The 26,777-nt window shown below is 35.3% G+C and overlaps 3 protein-coding genes across 6 annotated transcripts in view; 2 read left to right on the top strand and 1 right to left on the bottom strand.

Annotated features, from left to right (window-relative positions):
• Positions 1–2,120: 2,120 nt before the first annotated feature.
• LOC117322474 (mucin-2-like) lies at positions 2,121–5,954 on the top strand. The gene is made up of 3 exons (XM_033877409.1): positions 2,121–2,514; positions 4,033–4,405; positions 4,874–5,954. Exons 1-3 carry the CDS (start codon positions 2,344–2,346, stop codon positions 5,443–5,445), a joined length of 1,116 nt encoding a protein of 371 aa, XP_033733300.1. The 5' UTR covers positions 2,121–2,343; the 3' UTR covers positions 5,446–5,954.
• A 1,435-nt stretch (positions 5,955–7,389) lies between these two features.
• Positions 7,390–13,996, top strand: LOC117322473. The gene is made up of 3 exons (XM_033877408.1): positions 7,390–8,009; positions 11,929–12,066; positions 12,590–13,996. Exons 1-3 carry the CDS (start codon positions 7,784–7,786, stop codon positions 13,576–13,578), a joined length of 1,353 nt encoding a protein of 450 aa, XP_033733299.1. The 5' UTR covers positions 7,390–7,783; the 3' UTR covers positions 13,579–13,996.
• Positions 13,997–15,670: 1,674 nt separating this feature from the next.
• Positions 15,671–26,777, bottom strand: part of LOC117322471 (cdc42-interacting protein 4 homolog) — a 50,186-nt gene continuing 39,079 nt past the window's right edge. For all 4 annotated transcript variants that reach the window (XM_033877404.1, XM_033877405.1, XM_033877407.1 and 1 more), the window contains 2 exons: positions 18,074–25,470; positions 15,671–17,978 (listed from right to left, as the gene is read on the bottom strand). In XM_033877404.1, the coding sequence (XP_033733295.1) occupies positions 25,307–25,470 (164 nt within the window). In that variant the 3' untranslated portion in view covers positions 15,671–17,978; positions 18,074–25,306. The remainder of the gene's footprint in view (positions 17,979–18,073; positions 25,471–26,777) is intronic.

The following is a 26,777-nucleotide window of genomic DNA, read 5'->3' as shown; positions in this document are numbered from 1 at the left end:
CAAACAAGGATAACACAACATGTATATACCAGGAAGATGTATTCATACATCTGTACGTACGTACACTTATAATGGAGTTAAACGATGCCATATAGTCATGTCAACTATTTTCGCAAAGCGCTGACATTACAAATTATTTAAGACTCTTAACTTACATGAAATATGATGAAGAAAACAAAATGATGAAATACATTTTCATGAGGTTTAAATATAGAGTAAAAGATTATTGTGAAAGATATATTTTGAGAGACGGGTTTAATCTCCAGCATGAACATAATGTGGCAAATCTTTTATCACTAGTTTGTACAATGTTATTGGAAAAGATATTGGGTTAAGGTAAGTAAAAGGAAATATTTTGGGTAGAGAGATCAATTAACGATGATATCTGTCTCCAGCCAGACGGACGATTTCACCGGCCCTCACTGTTCTCACAAGATAGAACTTGAAATGTGTTTTAAAGATAAATAACCCAGGTATGGACACAATAACGAAGCTAACAAGAATTGACCGGTCTCAAGATGTCTTAATTTATCGTATGTGTCACTTCCATGTCATTATCTGTAACGGTTTTTGTACCGGTGATCGGCATGTCAGGTAAAGGCGAGAAGTCCTTTCTAGTCAACACATCCGACGAAGGTCTGACTACAGGTTAGATGTAGGGATCTTGTACTTTAACGGTATCATATATATATCATTACTTATACAAAGCGTAATTTTTAATTTGCTTGTCACTGGAATAGAACCTACAGAGCTGTTTATTTACATTCTGAGTGTTGATTCTTTATATGAAAATGTCAGTTGAATATTAATACGCCTGAAAAATAGTCCCCGTTTTATTTCCGTAATTTGTGTTTCCTTTGCTATCTATTAACAATAAATAATTACAATTCAGGCCAATTATCGTATTTGAGGTTATTTGATGTATTTGTGTTTTAGATAAAAAGCAGATATTTTTTTAAAGCATATCTGCCGAGGTGAAATTGAAGGATTGTACAAGGTCTGTGTTACCGTTCTGATAATCTCTACAATATAATCAGCCTACCCGTCGATAACGATACGGACAATTTCTTCCAACGGAAATGCCAATAGTCTGTTGAAAGATCTTTTCTCCAAACCCAACAAGAGATGTTATCGATCATAAATTGATTCATAAAGAACGATCTTGTTGTAATTGTTTACTATTTTTGTTTGAGTTTTTCCTTAATTAGTATCAACTTAATTATGCTTAAACTAATATTTGATTATAATAGATGTCTTAGGATTGATTTATTATCCCTTAATATAGTTTATTGTTTAGCTTCTCATGTTATTACCAGGCCTCCTATGTTTCCCGATCTCGACGATTATGCCCCTAATGTAATGATGATTGTGTCGAATCCATTTTTATTCATATGGACAAATTCAGTAATCGTCGTCGTCGTCGTCATTATCATTATCATCATCAGCAGCAGCAGCATCGTGTCATTGGCCATCATCATAATCGCAAAAAAAATTAATTATCTTATCACATGATCATGAGACATCATTATTATAATCAGCAACAGTATAGAATTAATTAAACAAAAACAATTCGCAATCATAATCATAGCCAAACCAACAACATTTCAGCATTTTCACCCACACGAGTACACACTCCCTCACATACACCAAACACACCTTCTTGAAATTCGGAACGAATTGGAACAGGATATCATTAGCTGGCTATGAATATTTCCTTAAATGGACAGAGTAACAATATAAGTACTGACTAGTCCCATGCCTACTGGATCGTAGCTGACATTATCACGACTACAATGTATACCTATCAAGTGCCCGTGTCTTTATAACACTCAAAGTACTTAATATGTGTTTTACCTCACGTAGATATAATTTGATATCTTTATTCTTTGAATTTAGAAAGTATTTTGCGTAATCATCTGGTTCAGTGAGTGTAGCAACGAGGATGTCATAAAAATTATTCCATAGATAAACATTTTTGAGGTTATCTCCTCTTCAAAAACACAACAATTGAGGCCACATAGCCATGACGTCTTTAAAGACACCTTATCCTTCCCGCTCTGTTCATACCTATGGCGACTTGCTATTATGTCATTACATTCTGTACCCGTTTAACTCTCTGTCAACACGTTTCGGATATTTAAAGACCATGCTTCCCAGAATAAAAAAAACAATTCGGTAATAAGTGGATCGAATTCGCGTCATGCCCTGTTCCTATCAATTTCGTTTGACGTCAGAAAAAATACCCTTCTCGCTGCCGAAAATGTCCTAGCCTTGTATATAAACCCCTTGTCTGACAAAGTACAGTATGTCCAGATCAAGAGACGTACCAACAAATTAAGTAAGATGCAGTCGTTCGAGTTGACATTTTTCTTCCAGGTGACCGTTTCCGTGTTTATGACTATTAATGGTCATGGTCGCCTTTTAAACCCATTGGGAAGAAGCAGTGCCTGGAGAGGTGGGTTCGATACACCGAAAAACTTCAATGACAACGAACTGTATTGTGGGGGATTCGCAGTAAGTTGATTAAAGTCTTACTTTATTTATTTATTTTTCATTCATTCATTCATTTATTTATTTATTTATTTATTTATTTATTTATTTTTCATTCATTCATTCATTCATTCATTTATTTATTTATTTATTTATTTATTTATTTTTCATTCATTCATTCATTCATTCATTTATTCATTTATTTATTTATTTATTTATTTTTCATTCATTCATTCATTCATTCATTTATTTATTATTTCCAAGCTTTGCTGTATACTGTTTGATAAATAACCATGATGATATCCATATTGCGGGGTTAAATGTCAAATAAAATTGTATTTTAGTTGTATTGATATCTATCAAACATAAAAAAAATGACACACAAGGAAAAAATTAGAAAAACGGTAGAACATTCAAAAGAAATTACTAACGATGGTGTCTCTCTTTTGTTTCTAAAGCGACAACCTTTTGTATTTGATTACAGAGAGCTAAATAAAAGTAAAAACATTATAGTCGGTGTTGTAATGGTTGTATTCGCCATATCTAATAGTTCTGGGATTGTTTCACCTTAAAATAGCCGACTTTTTAGTCTCAACAAAAACATAATTGATATACAAACATGTATATCGACTTACATGTTAACAGTAGACTTCTCGTTGACTTATTTTACATACAAATAGTCACACCTGTCGACCCGGATGTAACTCGGGCATGGTTAAATGAAATATGATATTCCTTAACTAAACGCATGGGGTCTGTGTACAAGGAAGTTCGATACTCCATCGGGACACGTGTACCTAGTCAATCTTACCTTATACACTACTAGGCTATATAAACGAAAACGAGTAATTATGTACCACCCTCCAGAGAATTAAGCTGTTCACAAAGAACGAATATCGTGTTCCCCTTCCATATTTGGTACACATTTCCCTGTTTGATACGTGATCATTTTAATGGCGCTGCTATTATTGTTTTTCATGTGTTGGTATTAATAAGATTATGGGGCCGTGGTGGCCGAGTGGTTAAGGTGTACCGACACTTTATCACTAGCCCTCCACCTCTGGGTTGCGAGTTCAAAACCTACGTGGGGCAGTTGCCAGGTACTGACCGTAGCCCGGTGGTTTTTCTCCGGGTACTCCGGCTTCCCCCCACCTCCAAAACTTGGCACGTCTTTAAATGACCCTGGCTGTTAATAGGACGTTAAACAAAAACAAACCAAACTATTAATTAGATATAACTTAGATATAACAACTACACTATTGTCGTCATCATTTATCTATTGTAACAGGCAGTCTGTAGGATGTAGGCGTTACAGTAGCTATAATTTTATGACAATAGCTTTAACTCAGTTCAATGTTTTTCACAAATCCTTCCACAGAGTTAACTACATTGAAGTGTTTAAACATATCATCACTTTTTATTGCCATCGAACACTTCTGTTAGGCTTGGGAGCCTCTCTGAGCCATTTTGTTGTCTTCTCTATAAAGTTCCAGTTCCGTATATTCAGCATGGGGTTGACATATCTCTTAATTTCTTTTGTAGCATCAACAAAGTCTCGGGGGCAAGTGTGGCGTTTGCGGAGACCCTTATGACCAGCCACATCCAAGGGAAAACGAGGCTGGGGGAAAATATGCAAAGGGTGTTATCGTAAAATATTATACCAAGGGTTCGACCATCAACATCACCGTCGAGATAACTTCTAATCATCTCGGATTCTTTGAATTCCGTCTCTGTGAAAACAACGATGTGGCCAAACCCATCACAAAAGAGTGTCTAAAATATTTACTTCCAAACTCGAATACAGGAGAGACAAAACATCAAATCGGGAAAAAGCCTGGTAATATAACAATCGCTTTGGACCTGCCATCGAACGTCACGTGTTCCCAGTGTGTCATTCAATGGCGATACCATACAGGTAAGCTAGTGTGATATGTTAGGTCCTTTTTTTCACAGGTGATAACTTAAAAGTAGCCATATTTTCCATGAAATAACTTTTTATATCGCATGTGTTATTATCATCATTAAATAAATTATCTATAAAATGGTACTTTTTTGTGAAAACCATGTAACTAATTTCATAGTTAAATATAACGCATGTCACGTAGGACGATGCTTAAATGATTTGAAAGAGAAAGAATTCTTAATTTGAGAAACCAATAGCGGATATGTATAATTCTGTAAAAGTCAGAATTGTGCTGTAAACCAATAGTTTTTGATGTTATTAGTTTTTGCAATTTTGTTCTCATCGATTTATCTTTGTGGATGTCACAGATTTCTGTTTTCAATTGACTGCAAAGAACTGGCATGTCCATGGCTATAACAAATGTTTGTTTTTACAATTATTAAGTAATTAAAATTTCACATTTTATGTTTGTAATTTCAGGAAATAGTTGGGGCACTGATGAAAATGGAAACGGTTTAGGATTTGGACCACAAGAAGAATTCTATGCATGCTCAGATATAGCTATTTCAAATAGAGCAGTAGTCAACACAGCGCCCACTACATCAGCGACAAGTAGGACAACGACACCTGTAAAAACGACACCTTCAACACCGACACCTGTAAAAACAACACCTTCAACAGCGGCACCTGTTAAAACAACAGATTCAAAGGCGACAATAACTGACTCGACCCCCACTACAGCTAGAGAAACTAAGATATATACTACTTTGTCGTCCATTTTAAAAACATCAACATCAGGTAAACCAGCAGCCATTTTAACCACAACAGAAAGGATTCCTACGTCAGGAAATCAAGTCCAGACAACAACTGAAGCCAACACAGCAACACGGATAACAACGCCAACGACAACCACGCCATCTACAACTCCAGCGCCCTCTAGCGGTAGCCGGACATGTGTTTCCGTATCTATTGTCGCCACGGATTCCTGGTGTGACAGCACGTGTAACCATGTACCTCCACATTGTCCGTCGACTGTCTGTCGCTGTTCATGATATGCAGATGAATATTTACATTGTGTATCATGTCCAAAGATACTACTGCCATATGTGAACACCAAACTCAACAAAAGGAACTGATTGCCGTTTTACAATATAAATGCTCTCATTTATTATTTTTATGTGTCTGTATTCTTCCGTTTAATTCTCAGCTGCCAAGACAGGGAATGAATGAGACATGATTATCGACTTTCTAATGATATATTTATCACTAGAAAAACCAGAAGATTTATGTTACATTTATCAAATGGTGAGATAGACCTTATTTAAAACTGAAATTATGAGGGAATGTTTGGCGGTGTAGACAATGTAAGCCATGTATACTGTAAAGATATATACAAAATTACTTTGCAAGGTGTAAAGCGCTAAAATTCTAAAAGTGTGCAGATGAATGAGGTGAGATGTTGACTTTATAACTAAATGTGCGAGAGATTTATCACTGGAGAAGTGAGATTTTTTTATTGAAATTCATATCTGCAAAATGAATAAAAAATTTAAATATTAAACATTTTTATTTGGTTTTTAAAACAACATCACATTAAATGTTTTTAAAAAAAATCAAAGGTAGATATATAAATGTATTTTCAATACTGGGATCATAAACATTTAAACATGTATAAAAGGAAACCTGAAGTCAGTGATGACATCATCGTTTACCAGCCAAAAATGACAAAAACTGATAGCTGTATGCCAACTCGTAAACTAACCTAGCTGGCCGTACATGTTAACGACATGGACACATTTGATTAGATTTTAATGTTGCAAAGTCATACAACCTGCCAAGCAGCTGATATCATCTGTATGCTCCCCTCCATTTAATGGTAAGTCTTGCGTGCTTAGTTGTTATCAGTAGGCCTTTATGCGACTCGGTCCGACGTGATTCAGGGCCGAACCACACCTGATTATGTATTGATATGGGGTCTTTGTTTATTAAACTTCCATTATAAATCAGTTTCTAATTCCCATACGTAAATATATAACTACAAAATATGAGCAGCTTACTCGGCGGCTCTTTCCAGAAATTAATTGTGTCAGATAATTCTTCAAATTCCTTCTTGGTATACATATCATGTGGTGTAATAAATGACTATTGGGCACTCTTTAGTTACTCTCACTCGGAGAAAACTAACTAGACTTGCTGACACCGGACGTTAGACTGTGGGCCTTTTAAATACAGTAAGATTTTATTTTCATGTGGATGAATAACTCTGATGCCGTGGGATGTTGAACGATTGTTATATATCTTACGTTAAGTAGAAACTAAAGACATAGGATTTGATGGAAAGAACAGTAGGAGCATGGACTTAGGCCAGCCAGGTGATACAATACTAGTAAGGCAATCATTGTTTCCGGAAAACTCTTCAAAATCTCGCCAATTCACACATTGAACTACTTGATCAGCGCGTGTTAAGTAATATAAATAGTTGTGGACGCATTTATTATTATGTGACGTGAAAATGGATGTTATCGGCAAGGCTTTGAACTTTGTCAAACCAGTTATATTAGGACACGAAGAATGCTGTTGTGTTTGTCTCCATAACTTACCATGGTCGCAAAGAGGAAGATTAGATATAATAAATGACATCAGCTTTAACGAAATATAATATGCATTGTGTACATGTGATCAGATGCTAACTATTCTGTGAGTGTACCGCTATGATGCGTACGCCGCAGCGTTGTGTGTTACTTTACCTACGCTTCATACCTACATCACACTTTGCCACGAGTGAGGCTGTTTGACTACAATTGATGGTCCAAATTTACTGACATTTAATAGGAAAAGTTCAAACTCTTTCTTCTTGGCGTGTTTTAACCTGAACGACGGAAGTAATTGTAAACCAACACAAAAGTGTTGTTCTATTATACGAGACTCGGAAATGAATGTTTATTCCTGCCAATCATCTTGGGTTCTTTCATCAATTTTGATCACAGATTGCAAACCTAATTCGATTTTTAAAGTTCATTCACCGAGGTTTTAAACGAACTTTGTCTAGGTTAAATAATTTAGCCAACCAACGAACGATTTTTGCCTTGTTTCAGCTATTAACACATAGCATGTTGTTGATGTATTGAGAGTATACATGTTATCACCGAGAACACCTTAATTAATCAACATCGAGGCAACTGCTTCAAAATAGGATCGATATGAAAATATAAAGTCTCGCATCTTTAAAAATCAGTTATCATTATAGAGGAAGGATTCTGAGAAGAAAAAAACGTAAGATTAGTCTGAGTGTTAGGCCGACGAGGAGAATGCAGTAGAATAGCAGTGGATAAACGTTTACTCTTTTTAGGAAAGATATATATTGTTTAAGAGGTTAAGTGGACGGGTACAATGCACGGTACACCAGGACAGTTGGATGCCAACAATATGCGAGACTTCGTTCAGAAGAACTCTTTAGAGCGCGTGGCGCATGAAAAAAGAACAAAGACAATTGAGCACCAGAAGAAAGTCTTCGTGAGGCAATATTCAAAGGACGAGCAGGAGGTCAAGGACATTCTCCAACGCCTGCACGTGGAACAGTTGATATATGACGTGGATTACTTACCAACAGATGCAGGTGAGATGTTAACATATTTTTTGTTAAATGTGCAGTTGTGGTAATGATAGGAGTTTTTTTTTTGGTCAATGCGTTGTTGTGATGCCACTAACAGTTGTTGTTTGATACATGATATGATGTGATGACATTTACAGTTCATGTTTTGTTTAATAAGTTGCTTTAACGCTAGATTCTATTTTGTTCAATTTGATGTTGTAACGCTAACATATTCCTTTTTTAAATAAGTTGTTGTGACGCTTAGATTCTGCTTTGTTCAATGTGTTGTGACGGTATCCGATTCCATTTTGTTCTGTGTGTTGTTACGTTTAGTGATTCCGTTTTGTTTTGTTTTGTGTGTGTGTGTTTTTTTGGTTTTTGTTTGTTTTTTTGTTGTTTTTTTTTGTGTTTTTTTAATTTTTGTGTTTTTTTTCTTTGTTTTTGTTGTTGTTGTTTTTGTGTGATGACGAAAACAGTATATAGTTTGCCTAGTGGTATTTTGTTGTTGACATTCTGAATGTGTCTTCACTGGTAGCTTTGCTTTGTCTAAATGGTATTAAATGTTGACTGAACAATAATAGTGTAAATAAAAATGTCCCTAATACTTATATCACTACCAATCTGTACGTAAGAGACGACATTTTCTAATGACGTCATCGAAATTCGGTTATAAAAAATATCTTAAAGGCCTACCTCTTTACAGTAAAACATGGCATAGCTACCACTCTATGTATTCTCTATCAACAAGTTTGGCTTCATACCAGAAACTCCATGACTGTACATATATAAGCATACATAAAGATGATATCGTTGGCTAATGCATAATAATAGCTTGAATATATTGACCAATGAATGAACATATAAATTCGTATGGCGTAACAGAATCATGACAGGTCGCCGTGTTAATGTTAGACAATATCCTGCTGACATGAGGTGTCCTGTTGAAAATCACATGAAGAGAAGTGTAACATATGAATACTTTTTTTTACTTTTTTTGTAAGTAACAAAAACATATATAGTAAATATAGAGCTTTCATTACACTCCTGAACAGAATCAGCAATTCCTAAATAAAACTCTCTACGAATTGATCTATCCTTAATATCACATAACCAAAACATTTCCTAAGACTGATGGGAAATATAAAATATGCAGTATTACATAAACATAATTTTAATGCCTTATGACCTCACATATGGAATAATGTGACACTACTTCAAAATAAACCATGTACATGTATTAAGTGGTATGCCACCTATATAAGGTAGTTCTTAATTCAATATAATAGCTAAATTTCATTTTAATCATTACAAAAAACCCCATGTTATCTTTAATCCAACTATATTACTTTAAAAATCCAAATAAATTCCTGATGACATATCCAATAAATTCGTTTTAATAAATTTCTTATTAGATACATTAAATTGCATTCAATAAATGTCATTAAATTTCTTAACTTGAATAAATTAAATCCGAAAAAAACCTAGTAGATATTGAAAAATCAAGGCTAGAGTCTTTAAGACACCATTTATGTTATATATATACTAGAATACCAGAGCTTACATTTGTATATAGGCCGTTATGACAATTATTATAACAATGTAGCCTATATATTGAATTAGCACGCACATATTATATATATCAACGTCGCCGTATTGAAGTCGCCAATAATGGTATATATGCTAGACTTTCAGAGCTTATTTAGGCCACGATGACAATTATGAATACATTATAGCCTATATATTGAATTCTCACGCGTATATTATTTATATACTAACAGTATATGCTCTACTTATCAAGCGAAAACAAACGTATATAAACAACAATAACATACAGTGTTTACATTTGTAAAGTATTAGTTATCAGGCGTGTATATCGGATGTAGATATCACGATGTTGCTAGGTAGAGAACTACACAACAGAAACTAACAAGAACAATGCCGACCTGTGTTTACCTATATAGATTACAATGCATTACGTACCTGGCTTTAGGTCACCTGCAATTTAAAGGGTCAGTTATGACTTTGATTACAGGATTAGTAGTGACGTAAAGTCTCACAGGGATGTGGGAAGTGTGTAATCATTTGATAAATACATGCACTTTAAAGGGGAAATCTAGGATTGAAACTTTGGGGTAATCAAAACATTAATCGATTGTACTTACCGTAAAAACAACTTCTAACGCATGACCAAAACATACAAGAAGGATTTGTTCATTTGAGCCGGCAGAATGAGTTAGTGTCGTCAACTTCCTCGGCGACAGCCGCCTGATAATGTTAGATCCAATACAAGTAATGCCACGTTCACAAATTAAGAATTGGGGTGACAACAACGTAATTGGCTACTAGGTAATTATATAGAATTGAACATCAAACCGGAAAGGGAAATATTATACTTCCAAACGACATAATGCTTACGACATTATATACTCTCTTTTTCATTTTACGCCGTGCAGTTTTGTTCTCTCTGTCTGAACTCCCTACATTTCCTGATTTGATATATTATGACCTCATACTTTGTACTAAGCCATGCTTTGTGGCATTGATAATCTCCACTCAATAACTATTAATATACATTACGTGTATCGTGACTGTCAGATAAATTAAAACAAACATCATCCTATTGTAATGAAATCCGGAACTGAAATATTTGACATCTTATCTGACATTGATTTTGACGATCGAAATGTTAGGTTTATTTTATGCGCTTCATAATGGCTTTTATGGACGGTGGATTAAAATTGCATGATTCAATCAAAATTAAACCGCCTTTCAAACGTAAGGATACCACCGTCAAATACACACGGTTGATTGCAATACGTTACACTTATCAGCCTTGTGTCAACTCACTGAAAAATCCTCCTTTTCAATAAAGACTATTTGATTGGTTTCGTCACATTTTCCTAGCGAATTTCAGCCAATCAGATTGAAGATAACATACGCTTTCGAAAAGTTGCGTATCAACAACACTGACGAGGAGGGGTCTCGAAGCATGTTTAAAAAAATTGATATCAACGGGTTTAAAGTATTTCAGCAGAATATTATTAATATCTTTTTGTCTGACAGAGATGCCTTCCTATCAAGAGACCTAGGTGATGGAAACGCCGGTTATCAGGAATTTCAGTCAATGTGTTCACCGCAAAGCCGTTCTTTTCGATACTCATCCTTATGCTCATTCATGGGCGCAGCCATATGGTTAAATACATTTCCCCCTGAATTGAAGAATTCTTATTCTGAAAGCGTTATGTTAATTGGTTTCTATTTATGGAATGACGTCATTGAAACAAGGATTTGTTTTCACTGAGTATTGTAGCGTAGCGTTGTGCAATCAACCGTGGGTATCCGACGATGAAGAATGCTATGCCAAGCGCACAATTATGCGTACATCATTCAGATGTCAAATTTAAAATGTTATGAATAGTGGTCCCGATTTTCATGTGCTTGTGAATATAAATCAAATATCATGTACGTATTAGATATCCTAAACGTATCAAAATTAATATCCTTAACGTATCAAACATCCTAAACTATAAAATATCCTACAGTATCAAATATCCTCAACGCATCAAATATCCTGAATATATCAACCATCTTGAATGTATCTGATATCATATCTATTCGCTAACAGGGATAGTACATTATCCCCTTCCTAATTTTCACATTTTAGGCCAATTGTCGTTTTCATTACCTGCCTTCTACATTCCCATACTTTTGGAGACTAATAACACTGATTTGTCCTATAAGGACGGAAGCAATGTGTGGTGTAATTTTATATTCTGTCCATAAAACATCCAGAACTGTATCAAAATCATTCCTGTGCGACAAGGTTCCGTTTTTTATCCCCAAACATTTAGCAGTGTAAAACGACACTATCAAAACAACAGGATTTAAACCCTAAATAAGTCTACGAAATTTATGAATATATCGTGACTGGTTTGATTTCCAGTGAGAAATGATCTAGAGGAGGAGGAGGGTGACATTGAGGAGGAGGAGGTATTCGTCAACCCTTATCCTATCACAATCATCCCAAAATTTGGTCAGACGACTGTAAAACCGGGATCAACACCAAAGAAAGGAATTGGAGGTAAGCATTGTAGAACGACAGCTTGAATAGGTTATTAAATCGATTATATACATCATCCAACTTCCTTTTTACGTTATTTTATGGACATGTGCAGCCAAACAAACATGCATTGAGATTCCGTCCATACGTTGTCATTTATAGCAAGTGTACATGTCATAACAATGCCATTCAATACATGTAGTAATTCTTATTCTTGATTTAGACATATATTTCACAAATTAAACCAATATATAAGGCTTAACCTTGTTTAAAAAAAACAGCACGAGATTTATCAGTTCTGTGTATGATGTATTAATGTATGAAATACTATACTTATTTTCGATAGATAGCAATTGATTAATGCAATAGGTAAGACAAAGAGCAAGAGTATGTTAAACAATAGTAAAGGTTAAATTACAATGGTACAGCATGTGTTACAATAACAGAAACAGTTGTAGTACTTATAATACAGTGTATGTAATAAATTGATGCTATTTTAAATCATTCTGTTTATTCATTATTTTTGTATGAACACCTGGAACAGACACGGACCCACAGCGATATCGGTCTGGCCGACGGAAATCACTAGAATTTGAAGACATCCCAACTCTGGGATGCTCCGGAAGTGCCAAACAGGGCCAACATGGCCGTCCTTCCGTAACAGGGGTATCTACACCCGCTGGACGTACCAGAAAGTTGTCGAGCACTTCTGATCAACAGGAAATCGCAGATATTTGGGTAGGCGATCCCGAATTTATTTCTTCTGTCCGTAGACCTCGGAAAACCTCATCTGACATCAACCACAGAAAGTTACTGCAGCGAGCCATGAGTGATGTTTGGGTACAGTCCAACACAGAAAGTCTGTCGAGATTGTCCACCTTTGCACGAAAGTGCAGCGCGGATGAGTTGCACAAAGACATATCATCTACTTCAATAATTTCAAAGAAAGAAAAGATTTCCGGTTCTTTGAAATCAAATAATGACGAAATCAATGCTGGTGCACAAGATGGCGCTGTCAATTCATCACCTGATCGTGTCAGGAAGCTGAGCGTGAACAAAGATGCGCATGCGTTACATTTAAAGGACGAAACTAAATCGACGAATTCGGACAATAAAAGTTATTTGAATAGGTCAGACAAGAAATCTTCTTTCAAGAAACCAAGTAAATCTGAAAGCGAAATGAAAGCCATACTTGTGACTGATGGAGGTGATGCAGAAGGCAAAGAGAACGATATCGGCCGCAGTGGGAAGTCTTCACTGGACGGAACCTCTCGAGTGCGAAAACTGGGGAGAGTTGAAACCGACACTCCTGATGTAGACCTAACTGAAGTAAATACTGATAAGAATACAGGGCCCCAAGCCAGGAAACGAGTATTGAAGAAAAAACGGTCCATGCCAGAGATGAAAATAGGCTCGCCATCAACAATGTCCTTGGATGAATCATCGCCAGACACAAGACCAAGGGCAAGGCACGGGTCGTTGAAAGAAAAAACAGAAATCAAATCGAGGCCACGGAACAGTTCATTCAATTAGCAGGTAAAACATATTGGTGTATATATTTATACAGTTCTGTGTTCAGAACCAGCTTCAATGTGAAGAGGAGTTGTGAGGCGGATCAACATATCTAACATGTATATGCTAAATGCAGATGTAACTATTATCTGTAATAGGTCCCGATACTAAGACAATAGTATTTATCTCGACGGTTATGTACGGTTCCGTAATAGGGCAAGGTTTTATTCTACAACTCTGTATTATCATCCATTATCTTCCCAAAGAATTCCGTCTGGCAGATGGGCACGACATTCGCAGTCTTAATAACATCTTTGGCCGGAATGAAATATTCTAATCTATTATACAAATATAGAACTAGCTTAAATAGTTACAGCTCCAATTAGAATTTATATTTTCAAATTCCAAACAACTGCCATTAAAACGTGACTAACACTTATGTTTTTCTTCAGTTTTTTAATTTGTTTATTTATTTCCATCACAAAATTGATCATATACTCATTTCCTATTTATTTGTTGATAAAGTGGACCGACGAGTTGCCTTCCCAATGTTGTACCAGGGATGTCGATTTCATAAGATGATCCTACGTAGTTCACTACGATTTCATCCATTACTTTAAACATCATCAACACGTTTAGCAAGGTATAATCTATCAAGTTCGTCGATTTGGTAGACTATTTCAAGAGGCTAGTGGTCTATTTATACCAAGATTTTTAAGAAGCTCTAAACGGAAAGTCTTAACGTTTAGGGGGAAAAAACAACGCCAAGTCAATGTTAATATTCGTAACACTGCTGCAGCTCTTAAATTCAAGTAATATCATCAAACTATGCTAGCCATTTAGAGGGGAATCAAACAGAAAACGTGAGAATGCTACATCAACGTGCATGGCACCTACAAAACACTAGATAATTATGTTAAAATAGCCCGTACCACATACAACAGAAAACATGAGGCTCATGGGCCTTAACGGTCACCTGAGTTTTGAAATATTTTTGTCATTTTGACCCAATTTTGGTTAAGAACCTTCCATCTATGAAGAGTATTTGATTCTATATCATTTTGGTTTTGAGCAGATGATTTATGTTAACTTGACCCTTTTTGTCATGTCAATCAGCCCATGGGGTCAGTCAGCGCCAACATGTGTAGACCATCAATCTCTCTCTCACCCATCCTCCTAATATGAAGAGTATTTGATTCTACCTCAATTGGGTCTTGAGAAGATTTTTGAAATTTCAGTCAATTTGGCCCCGCCCCTCACTCCACTAAGGGGTGGGGACCATATAATTCAAAATTTTGGTTGGTTGACTTTGTGCCATTGAGGATTTCCGCAACATGTCATTAAAATTGGTTCAAAGGTTTCTGAGAAGTGGAAAATGTAAATTGTTTACGGACGCACGACGACGGACAAAGGCGGTTAGATCGGTCACTTGGGCATTTTCTCAGGTGCTTTAAAAAGTTTTAGACCAATGTAATCAATATGGATCATTTTAAATAAGGCACTATCTACACCATAAGGGATCCCCGTAGCAGCAACGTTTCCTTCCGTCAATTCATTTCTTACGTGCCTTACTCAAACTTGTGTTATAAAACAAACATTTGTGATAAAGCCAGTTCGATCGGTAGACATAGTAGATCAAATGCCAATAAGTCTTCTTCCCTTTGTAATACCAATGTGTGGTCACTCTAGTCCGTGCTCTCCGTTTCATATGATTAACGCACATATCTATTTAACAAGTCGTATTACAGCGAGGCCAACATGTTTCAATATTTGAAGTGACAGTATTTTCTGAATATGCAAAGTTGCATTCAGGAAGAAAAATTAATAGTAATTCCAGCCCCAACAAGAGTCGCCCTTGCTTACCGTTTATCTCAAAACCTTTTCTATAAAGGGTGGTATCTCACAATAAAGGCTGGATTGCTCTCTGTCAATCAACACTTCCTTCAAACGTAATGTTTACGGTCACGGTCAATATTTCATTAGAGACATACGAAACACAATCAAATATTGTTCTGGTACTATTTTTCAAATAGTGGACTCCCGAAACGAGGAATCGTCTGCTCATTCTTTGTGTGCTTTTGTAGGACTTCAAATATAACGAGACACATACAAATATAGCAGAATGACTTTTATTATCTTTACATTCAAACTGTACCATTTGCATTGCAAAGTCGGAGTTTAATAAGGGCATGTAATGTAAATGTTATGAAATAAATACAAGAATTTATGTCTGTTTGGCACGACCCCATTAATAGTATTTCAAAGACATAAGCATCGCGCTCCAATAGCAAAGGGGTGGTAAGCCAACCCTAGACATTGGTGGAACAAACATGGCTGATCGTAGTAAACAAATTTAGCGCTGGCTCCCGGCAATGGGGTGAACATATTCAGCATCGCTGATTAGTCTTGTAGTGAACAAATTCAGAACAAGCTATCAGCAATAAAGTGAAGAAATTCAGTATTGCTGAGTAGCATTGCAGTGAACAAATTCAGAGCAAGCTACAAGTACCAGGAATAAAACGAAGAAATTCAGCATTGCTGATCGAGTAGCATTGCGGTGATCAAATTTATCGCTGGCTTCCAACAATGAAGTGAACAAATCCAGCATTGCTGACTTGCTTTGAGGTTAACACATTAAGCGCTGGCTACCATCAATAAAGTGAACACACTTCAATGCCGATCAACACTGGCAACAAACATTTGTTTGCTTCCAACAATGTAAGGAATAAACTCGTCGCTGACTACAAACCAGATGTTGGCTACTGACAATGGAGTGGACACACGTGTAGCCGGTCAGACACGGTTGGAGTAACACCTTACGTCAATTACTAGAAATGTTGTCGGTTTAGGAATATAAACCCAACACTGATTTAGTGATATTATTGTGAACACAATCAACGCCACTGACCAACATCTCAGTAAATATACTATTTTGTACTTAGAATGGCCGAGTAAGAGTTACCAGACTAAATAGGATGTTGTTCACATTATAAATGTGAACAACTTATCTTCAGCTTTCATCTTGTATATAATGATATATCTATTCATGTTCACGATCAGCGTTACATATTAAAGGCAGCGCGTCCCGCCTCTCATCATTTTTCCTGGATTAACTGATGAGTATATATAATATATGAACAAATGTTACACAATGTATTACTTTTCCTCTAGAACTGATGTCTTTTTTAATGTTCAGCTGGATATAATCATCTTATTAACATATTATAGTTGAGTCAGAGCGACAGGCTAGATGATATCACAAGAAGAGACACAATCACATGGAAAGCGTTCACAATGCATGATACTACACGGTACACGAAGGGTTATTCTGGTAAAACGAATGTAGGCTGTATAATAACTGAACGTCCAACATCGCCACAATCACCAAATTTACACGTTAAAAATACACAGATTTTAAATAGGCAACGATCATACATTAAGTACGTGTTAATGAATAGAATATCAAAATGCTGACAGGACAGCGAATATATCGCTTACAGCTCTCACAAAAAAAAACAGGACAGTAAATATGTCACTCACAGCTCTCACACAGAAACAGGACTGTGAATATGTCGCTCACAGCTCTCACACAGAAACAGGACAGTGAATATGTCACTCACCACTCTCACAGAAACAGGACAGTGAATATGACACTCACAGCTCTCACACAGAAACAAGACAGTGAATGTCACTCACAGCTCTCACACAGAAACAGGACAGTGAATATGTCACTCACCACTCTCACACAGAAACAAGACAGTGAGTATTTAACTCACCACTCTCACACAGAAACAGGACAGTGAATATGTCACTCACAGCTCTCACACAGAAAAAGGACAGTGAATATGTCACTCACCGTTCTCACACAGAAACAGGACAGCGAATATATCGCTCACAGCTCTCACACAGAAACAGGACAGTAAATATGTCACTCACAGCTCTCACACAGAAACAATAATGATAGAACATTTTCTCTCTCCACTCTTAACTAATCAATATATCACCTATACACTGTGGTGGAAAATTCCTCCACAAAGTTGCACATAATATCACAATCACATATCACTTAGGCTGTGAATCCAGGTACCTGTTACTAACAATCAAGATTGTCAATATTACATCTGAGTGAAGAACTGACCCCGCTTCATTTTCCATTTGAGGTTTCTATGCATAACGTTCGTTTCCTGATTGATCTCTTCAACACTTCAATCCACATGTTTTTTAAGTCTGTAGGAACAATATTACTGTTTGATCGCAGTGCTCTTTCTCTCAAAATGTTGTGGAATAATTTAATAAGTTTTGTCTATGACATAGTCTAAAGGTTTTTTTTACTTTGACTTCAAAATTAAACTGTTTATCAGAGCATAATACTCCCGACGGTTCTGTTTGAACAAAATCAGAAGTTAGCTAGCAGCTGGTACCTACAGGTCCTGTAATCAAGTGTAAGTGAATGTCACTCACTAGTTCACCAGAATTGACATTCCTTACTGACATCGACTCCACAGCCTATAGATACCTACAGGTCCTGTAATCAAGTGTAAGTGAATGTCACTCACTAGTTCACCAGAATTGACATTCCTTACTGACATCGACTCCACAGCCTATAGATACCTACAGGTCCCGTAATCAAGTGTAAGTTAATGTCACTCACTAGTTCACCGGAGTCGACATTCCTTACTGACATCGACTCCACAGCCTATAGGTACCTACAGGTCCCGTAATCAAGTGTAAGTTAATGTCACTCACTAGTTCACCAGAATTGACATTCCTTACTGACATCGACTCCACATCCTATAGATACCTACAGGTCCCGTAATCAAGTCTAAGTGAATGTCACTCACTGACAAGAGTTATAAATCCTCACTTCACTGACTCTGGTAGACTCCACACTCAGACTTAACATCAAAACAAGCTCAATCAAACATTCCAGCAAAGTAAATCAATAAAACAAACATATAAAATCACATGACTAAATTGTGTCGTCGACATCGACAGATTTGTTGGTGATGTGTTAACAAAAAAAGGATTGATAAATCACATGAGAGTACCAGCTATTGAAAATGAGCATAATAGAATAATATATTGCATTCTCTAGTAGGTCTACTTTCTCGACTACACGTTAATGTATATATAGATATATATATATATATTATATACTAGGTATATACTACCATGCTGGCATTACAAAAAGCACTATACACTAATCGTATACGGTAGACTACCCCGTAATCTACATTCTGGTAAAAAATGTACACAAATTTACAACATGTACATAATCACATAAAGTCATTAAAACGAATGATTATATGTATAACCTACAGAAAATAATGAGGAAAGTTTCTCAAAAGGATTCAAGTTCATTAATGTACTAGGGAATTCATGTACCAAGACTACCTTGAGGAATTCAAAGTCTATCCTGATGTCATGCTTCGGTCTGCCATTCATGATATTGTTTGGAAATGTCATAATAAATTATCAATCTCCAAATGCATTTAATCTGGTTGTTTAAATCTTCCAGCAAGTTTTTCTTATCCAATGTCATTTGCCATCAATGACTTTTGGATACTTCACAATCTACGGTTGATTTTGGGAAAAAACATTGAATGAATTTTCCCAGTGCTGTTCTCGTAGTATATAATAAAAGTTTAAATCTATAAGTTGTACAGCGATGCATCAGGACCGACTCTTACAGAAATTGGTACAAAAAATTATGAAGTGTGTATACGAAAAAACTGTTGGTTAACGTGATGGTATTTGAGACATTTTTTTACACTTACATCCTGAGAGTACTCTAGAACTTCTGTGTACTAACACGACTTACACAGGACTCAAACCCAATAATCAATTAGCTGAGCCTTTCAAACGTTTGTCTACTAATCATAAAACAGATAAAAATATCCATCAATTATCCGAACTAAAAGTAGAATAAATAGCATAAGATCATGTATAAAGGACATGTACACCTAAGCCTGTTCCTGGGCCCCGATACTTCCAATACATTTCCTAGTTAAAACAACTTGCTATATTATCCTGGGCCTCTACACTCCCAACACATTTCCGAGTTAAAACGACTTGCTATATTATCAAGTTCCAAACGTTCTCCATTTACAACTGATTCATGGCTGAAATGCAGTTAACACCTGACCTTGACCAGATGAAATTCAAAATTAAAGGGCCTTAAAACAGGCTAATGAATACCTTAGGGAGTAGAGGCGTCTCAAGAGGTCAACTGTTTAATACCAGGAAATTCTTTGGATAACATACTACATGTATTAGAAAACTATACTGGCCAGATTCCCTGTTTAACTCATAATTATTAACTTGCTTTCTAAGAGACATTGCTATGTTTAACTCTGAATAATATGTTTTAGTGTGGGGACAACGGCAACCCAGCCTTAATGGTTCTATGTTAACGACTTACACTGTTATAATTAGTCCTCCACTTCTATATTTTACATAATCGTCTCCTGCTAAATAACACTAGTAATGGCTAGTAGTGTCCGCCTATTACTTATCTCAAGATCAATAATAACTTGTAAACCAGGTATCTAGATTAAAATATCATTAATTACATAAAAATATGTACTGTCTGTATGTAACTAGAACATTTTGATTTGTGTAGTACAGTTTTAAAATCAATTTTCCAATAACTGTGAATACATAATACTTCAATTTGTTCTTGGCTTCGATTCACCCCATGCTGTCTGGAATCTGAATTTTTCAAGAATGACAAAAAAAATAATTGTGTATTATATAATTACTTGTTTATGAAAGAATACACGACCATTATGAAAATATTTCACCATTTATTGATTGATTTATTTTTAATATTAAGTCCTGAAAATCAGTACTACTAGATTATAACATAGCCTTGTATACCAATAGTCTGAAATCGGTTGAAGATTAGCAGTCTCCACTACAGGAAGAGAAAGTCATTAGTTATGATATCTACATCTATATAAAGATTCTACATTATCTACATGTTGAGGAATAGTTGCTTATGAATGTATAAAATTATTGCACGACTGATGAGGAGGGGCAAATTTTACAATTGAGGGTCATATGCTATTGGTGTTGATATATTGGATGAAAGGAAAGGGTACGTTTGATGGAATGAAAGGACTATATTTGACTGATCCCACATTTGATGGATGAGAGCCCTATCTGACTGATGAGAAGCAAGGGCCATGTTTGATGAGAAGGGCCCCAACTGACTGAGAAGTAAGGGCCATATCTTACTCTAAGCTACAAACATCCATTGAAAACCTCTAAAGGCACTTTTCCCACTCTCATCATGTAATTCATCAGTATGATAGATTTCTAAAACAAAATCTAAACTGCTCTTCAAACGACCACCAATCATCCATTACACAGGGTCTTGACCAATGTCCCACCCACAGCCCATATTCATATAATAAGGATTGTATAATATCGGTTAGGGGATTTGGGCCAAGTCACTGCGAGGGATTTGGGCCAAGTCACTGCGAGGCATTTGATTTATATTGTGTTGCCAGTAATGAGGTTTAATCCAGGAAATCAAGCCATGTCAATTATACAGCATATGTCAGAAACCACAGCTGACATTCATTACTTGTGTAGTGGAATAAATCACTTAATTGATTAGGATTTATTTCTTTGGTTCCCTTTAACAAATTCAAAAATTATATAACTTTTGTCATTGATTTCAGAAGTCATCAATTGATTTATCAAATCCAAAATAGCAATTAAAAAGAATTTTTGGTTGATGAAACTGCCTAGTATGTGAAGTCTACCTCGTAAATGTATCAAATCTACATAATAATGAAAAGTGAGGGTTTGCCTTACGAATAATGCTATATAAAACACTGGTTTATAAAGCAGAAATTTGATCTAAAATTAGTATGTCAATACGAAGACCGCATTCTGACAGGCATTCCTGAAGTGGAACATTTGCAAAATAAAACAAAAATTGTTAGTGATAAAATTTAAGAAACATGTCCGATGTAACCACATAATAACACACCTGTAATTGGGGGATGGTAGTAGAAATAGATGATGACTTTTTACGTACTTTAATGCTTTTTGCCCCGACAATTTGATTTACAAAATTTTCATATCTTAATTATGATGATATCCACTAGATTATGTTATATAAGGAGAAAATGATAAAAATCACTTAAAATAAGAACCACAGCATCTACAACATGTCAATACACAATGTACAAGTCCAGTCTGTATCTAGGTACAAACAGCTCCGACTCTCAGAGCCGATAGTAGAGTTAACCGACTCTCAGAGCTGATAGTAGAGTTAACCGACTCTCAGAGCTGATAGTAGAGTTAACCGACTCTCAGAGCTGATAGTAGAGTTAACCGACTCTCAGAGCTGATAGTAGAGTTAACCGACTCTCAGAGCTGATAGTAGAGTTAACCGACTCTCAGAGCTGATAGTAGAGTTGAGGTCCAGGTGAGGAACATATATACATATTGTGACATTCAACAAAAATCTCAAAATACAATGGACAATATACAGCTGGCTATAAGGAGTGGTAGCTGGTTCAGAAACCTCTCACAATGGATTAGTTACGCGATAAATAGGTGATCTATATATTTCATGTCAGATTGTGTGCAAGTTTTCAAATAATGTGTTACATTAATTTAAAACTGAACTATTTACACTAGTGAATATCACCACTAACGCTTGCTCACCAAAGCAGTGCGGATTAATTAGAACATTAAAAGGACATGGCTGGACAGTTTGAGCCTCAATTGTGATTCTGACTGACAATAACTTTTAGTGATTGTAAAATGCATGAAGTAAGGACTTTTCATGAAAAATATCTACATTACAGAGGAACTCCAGGTTTGCCAAACAGGGGCCATCAAAAGAAGTAAATTAATTTAAACTGTACCACACGATAACCCCATATCCTAAGCAACCTGGCCTCCATGCAAAGAATTTCTATTTTTCTTGAGTCCTCCAAAAGTATATATATTTTATCATATTAACCTCTTACTATAGATTTAAAATGTTGTAAAATGTTAGTAAATCACAAATGTATAACTGATGGAAGCATTACAGCCGAATCTAATTAAAACCTTATCTCCCTTTTCATCTCATTTTCTATGCTTTATCATATGTAACATGTTTCAAAGAAAGTGACCTGAGAAACATGATTTTAATTAGACTGACAAACAACTCTATCCAGACATACAGAGGCATATAAATGTTTAACTAAAGAGTTCCCAGTGAATTCGAAACCATATACATCCTGGATCCTAGAAGCTCCTATACATATCACTAATTTGTTTTCAGGCATTTGTACCTTGTTTACAAGTGATATTTACATAATTATTTTTAAACTGATTGGTGTGATTGTGTAATAAATATTTTCAGTATATGAAATTTACAATTAAATGTTGTATATGATTGTAATACTGTAAGATTCACATTTCAATATTAATAAATTGTAATAATTATCCTGAAGTCCCTGTGTGTGACTCACATTTCAATATCAATGAATTGTAATTAGTCCCTGTGTACGATTCACATTTTGATATTAATGAATTCTAATAGCCCCGTGTTTGATTCACATTTTAAATAGTGATAAATTGAAATAATCATCCACAAAACTCCTTTTATATGATTAACAAACAAATTTAAATATCAGAACAATTTGTCATGTGCTCTATTGAATCAATGTTGACATAAAATGTCTTTTTTATTATTTTGTTTTATGATAAAACACCCAAAATATTCATTGAATGGAGTTTACTATTTGAATGTGATAATTTAAAAATCAGCACCATATATATCCAGATGATTGTTTTATCAAAATATCTTGATATTGTAAGGCTGATGAAGCTTGATACAACTCCATCCAATTTCAAATTTCATCACTTAAATCACATAACTTTAAATGCTTGTCATTTTTTGAAATCATGTAATATAAGGGGAAGACTTTTGTTGCAGGTTTTTGAAAAAGAAGAAAATCCAACTAAAATGTGGACTAAAAATTATTAAATCATTAAACATGATAAAATTGTAACATAATTTATACTTATCAAATGGTAAAAGTCAATGAATAGAATGAAACTGTAGAAATACATTAACCATGTGGGAATCCTAGCTTGTGGAGTTAATAGTTTATGTGGAGATGACCATACAATGATCAGTATCTATCCAGGGGAGATAACTCCCCTATACAGACCAGAAGTGTAGTCACAACATCGTCCCAATGGAAATTTTCTATAGATTTAACATTCCTCTCAAATGTATTTCATGTTTAATTTTCTCTGGACAAGTCATTAAATAAAAATAATCACACGTAATTTTAAACGCATACAAAATTTCACCATATAGCTAGATCAAAATCTGGTTTGGACAATCTTCTCTGTGTAAATGATGTTAGGATAACCAAACCTTTGTACCAGAAAACAAGAATATCATTAAACTCAACATAAGTCACATACCAGTATCTATCTCAAATACCAGTAGCAGACTAAAAGGAAGATGATTTTCCCAATTATTCTCAACAACTGGTAAAGAAAAGATCTTTCTAAGTTCAGGGTTACAGACAAATATTTTTGTAATATTTTTTCTGCCATTACAAATAATTATGCCTTTAGAAAATTCCTTCTAAAATATAAGGAAATGTTCTTTTCCATCAATAATTCTACAGTATAACCTGATTATATATATAAGTAATCTGCATGTTTTGGTATATAATGTTATCCTGAGCATTACCCAAGTTTGACTTTAACTAATTGTGATATAACTAGATGGATATAATTTTTATCATACACCCATATCTAGCTAAGCAGTACACCACAAGTTTTTTAAAACAGAATTAATCTTGCTGCGAGTTAAACTCAACATATCTGGGGGGGAAATATTGACCAGAATCAATGGTCCAAGGTGTATTCCTTTAGTACAGATCTCTCTCGATGAAACATCTCATCAAATGAAAATTGTGAGAACAAAATATAAAAGTTTCAATGTCTGTTTGATCAAGTTCAATTCTCATCCATACTGGCTACATGGTAGTCTTTCATCCATCCTGAATATTCTGCAATCTTCCGTCCGCTCTGATGATTTCGTGATATTTCATCCATTTTGAAGAATCAGCAATTGCAATGACTGAACATTTAATTCAATACACATCAAATGCACAGGACTATATGGTATTGAGTAACCTGGAGAAATCCTTTTCCCTCAGTCGACACATGAACACACATCGAAAGCTGGCAGCTATATAACCCACAATAGTACAGAATTATATACTATTAGGTTTGGCAAAAAAATGTTTCATGTGTTAGTAGTACCAATGGTTATGTCCCTTTGGTATTGGTTTCACTGATCATTTCAGTGACAAAATATTACTGACCCTTTCCGTTTCAGGCCGCCTAAAATAAACTTGTTGTCTCCACCCTCGGTGCCGGTTCACTGATCATAACCGTCTTTTCGGTCACTAAGGCCATAAACCAATAATATCCACATAACACTGGGTCAAAGGTCAACATCCGCTAGTCGAAGACTAAAGTCTATGACAGGCCATAACAGTCTTGATATTTCTGAGCAGACTAGGATCAAAATAGTACGTGTTACACTCATGGTTCCCAGCTCAGTATCCATGTATATATAGTGCTTTATACAAAATACAAAGCCAAAGATGGTTTTGACAGCGATGCTACAAAGTAATTTCTCTTGCCCAGGACCGAATATTACTTGACTCCACCTCCCGTTGACTGTCACACGACTTCTATTACGGCCTCAAACCTCATCCTGGTCATAGAAGTGACACTGTATATATGAAGTGGGTACGAATCCTTCAGAGTCGTCCTTCCTTCGGACGCGAGTCCAGCCATCACCCTGGTCTTGTTCTATCACTGCCATCTCCTCACCTTCCTCCATAGACACAGAGCTCCCGTTATCAGCTGAAAGTACACATACAACATATAAATATACGAAATCAATATACAAAGCTTTTTTATTCATAGCAAATAGTGTAAGTTGAAAGCTTATAATCATAAAGCTGATAGTTTGCCAAGATACCCAAAATTCAAAATGATTCATTTTCCTGTTAATGCATATTGCTTGACAAATACTGAACTTTTTAATATCCCTGATGTGACATTTATTTTAGGTGAATACTACATACATATTATAATGTATTATGACAATACATTATAATATTGCATCAACGGTGCACCAAACTCTAAGTATTCTGATGCAGTTGAAACTGCCAATAAGCCCACATCTATATAATGGAAACCTATCTAGACTAGCACTTACATGACCCTCTTTAGACAGGCCACCTACTTATCAAACCAGTTTTCTCTGTTCCATTTAGTGGTCTTGATATATATATATATTAAGTAACTGTAGTATAGTTTTTGTATCCTGCTTACGATGATGTATTCCAATATGTTTAATACTCCATAAGATAGGTTATATACAAACACACTGTGACAATTGTACCTCACCAGCTGTAAGTAGACAACAAAAGTATCCTGATAATTCCTAACTATCTACAACAGAAGTATCCTGATAATTCCTAACTATCTACAACAAAAGTATTCTGACAATTCCTAACTATCTACAACAAAAGTATTCTGACAATTCCTAACTATCTACAACAGAAGTATTCTGACAATTCCTAACTATCTACAACAGAAGTATCGTGATAATTCCTAACTATCTACAACAGAAGTATTCTGACAATTCCTAACTATAGACAACAAAAGTATTCTGACAATTCCTAACTATCTACAACAAAAGTATTCTGACAATTCCTAACTATAGACAACAAAAGTATTCTGACAATTCCTAACTATAGACAACAAAAGTATTCCGACAATTCCTAACTATCTACAACAAAAGTATTCTGATAATTCCTAACTATCTACAACAGAAGTATCGTGATAATTCCTAACTATAGACAACAAAAGTATTCTGACAATTCCTAACTATCTACAACAAAAGTATTCTGACAATTCCTAACTATAGACAACAAAAGTATTCTGACAATTCCTAACTATAGACAACAAAAGTATTCCGACAATTCCTAACTATCTACAACAAAAGTATTCTGATAATTCCTAACTATAGACAACAAAAGTATTCTGACAATTCCTAACTATAGACAACAAAAGTATTCTGACAATTCCTAACTATAGACAACAAAAGTATTCTGACAATTCCTAACTATAGACAACAAAAGTATTCTGACAATTCCTAACTA

Source organism: Pecten maximus, chromosome 2 (genome assembly GCF_902652985.1).
Source record: "Pecten maximus chromosome 2, xPecMax1.1, whole genome shotgun sequence".
Classification (NCBI taxonomy): domain Eukaryota; kingdom Metazoa; phylum Mollusca; class Bivalvia; order Pectinida; family Pectinidae; genus Pecten; species Pecten maximus.
This window is presented reverse-complemented; position numbering and strand designations above follow the sequence as displayed.

Excerpts from the sequence above, each read along its gene's own strand:
- LOC117322473 (XM_033877408.1), top strand. The coding sequence starts at position 7,784 with ATGCACGGTACACCAGGACAGTTGGATGCCAACAATATGCGAGACTTC. Across the intron at positions 8,010-11,928 it reads TTACTTACCAACAGATGCAG|TGAGAAATGATCTAGAGGAG; the intron begins GTGAGATGTTAA and ends TTTGATTTCCAG. Across the intron at positions 12,067-12,589 it reads ACCAAAGAAAGGAATTGGAG|ACACGGACCCACAGCGATAT; the intron begins GTAAGCATTGTA and ends CACCTGGAACAG.
- LOC117322474 (XM_033877409.1), top strand. The coding sequence starts at position 2,344 with ATGCAGTCGTTCGAGTTGACATTTTTCTTCCAGGTGACCGTTTCCGTG. Across the intron at positions 2,515-4,032 it reads TGTATTGTGGGGGATTCGCA|CATCAACAAAGTCTCGGGGG; the intron begins GTAAGTTGATTA and ends TTTCTTTTGTAG. Across the intron at positions 4,406-4,873 it reads TCAATGGCGATACCATACAG|GAAATAGTTGGGGCACTGAT; the intron begins GTAAGCTAGTGT and ends TTGTAATTTCAG.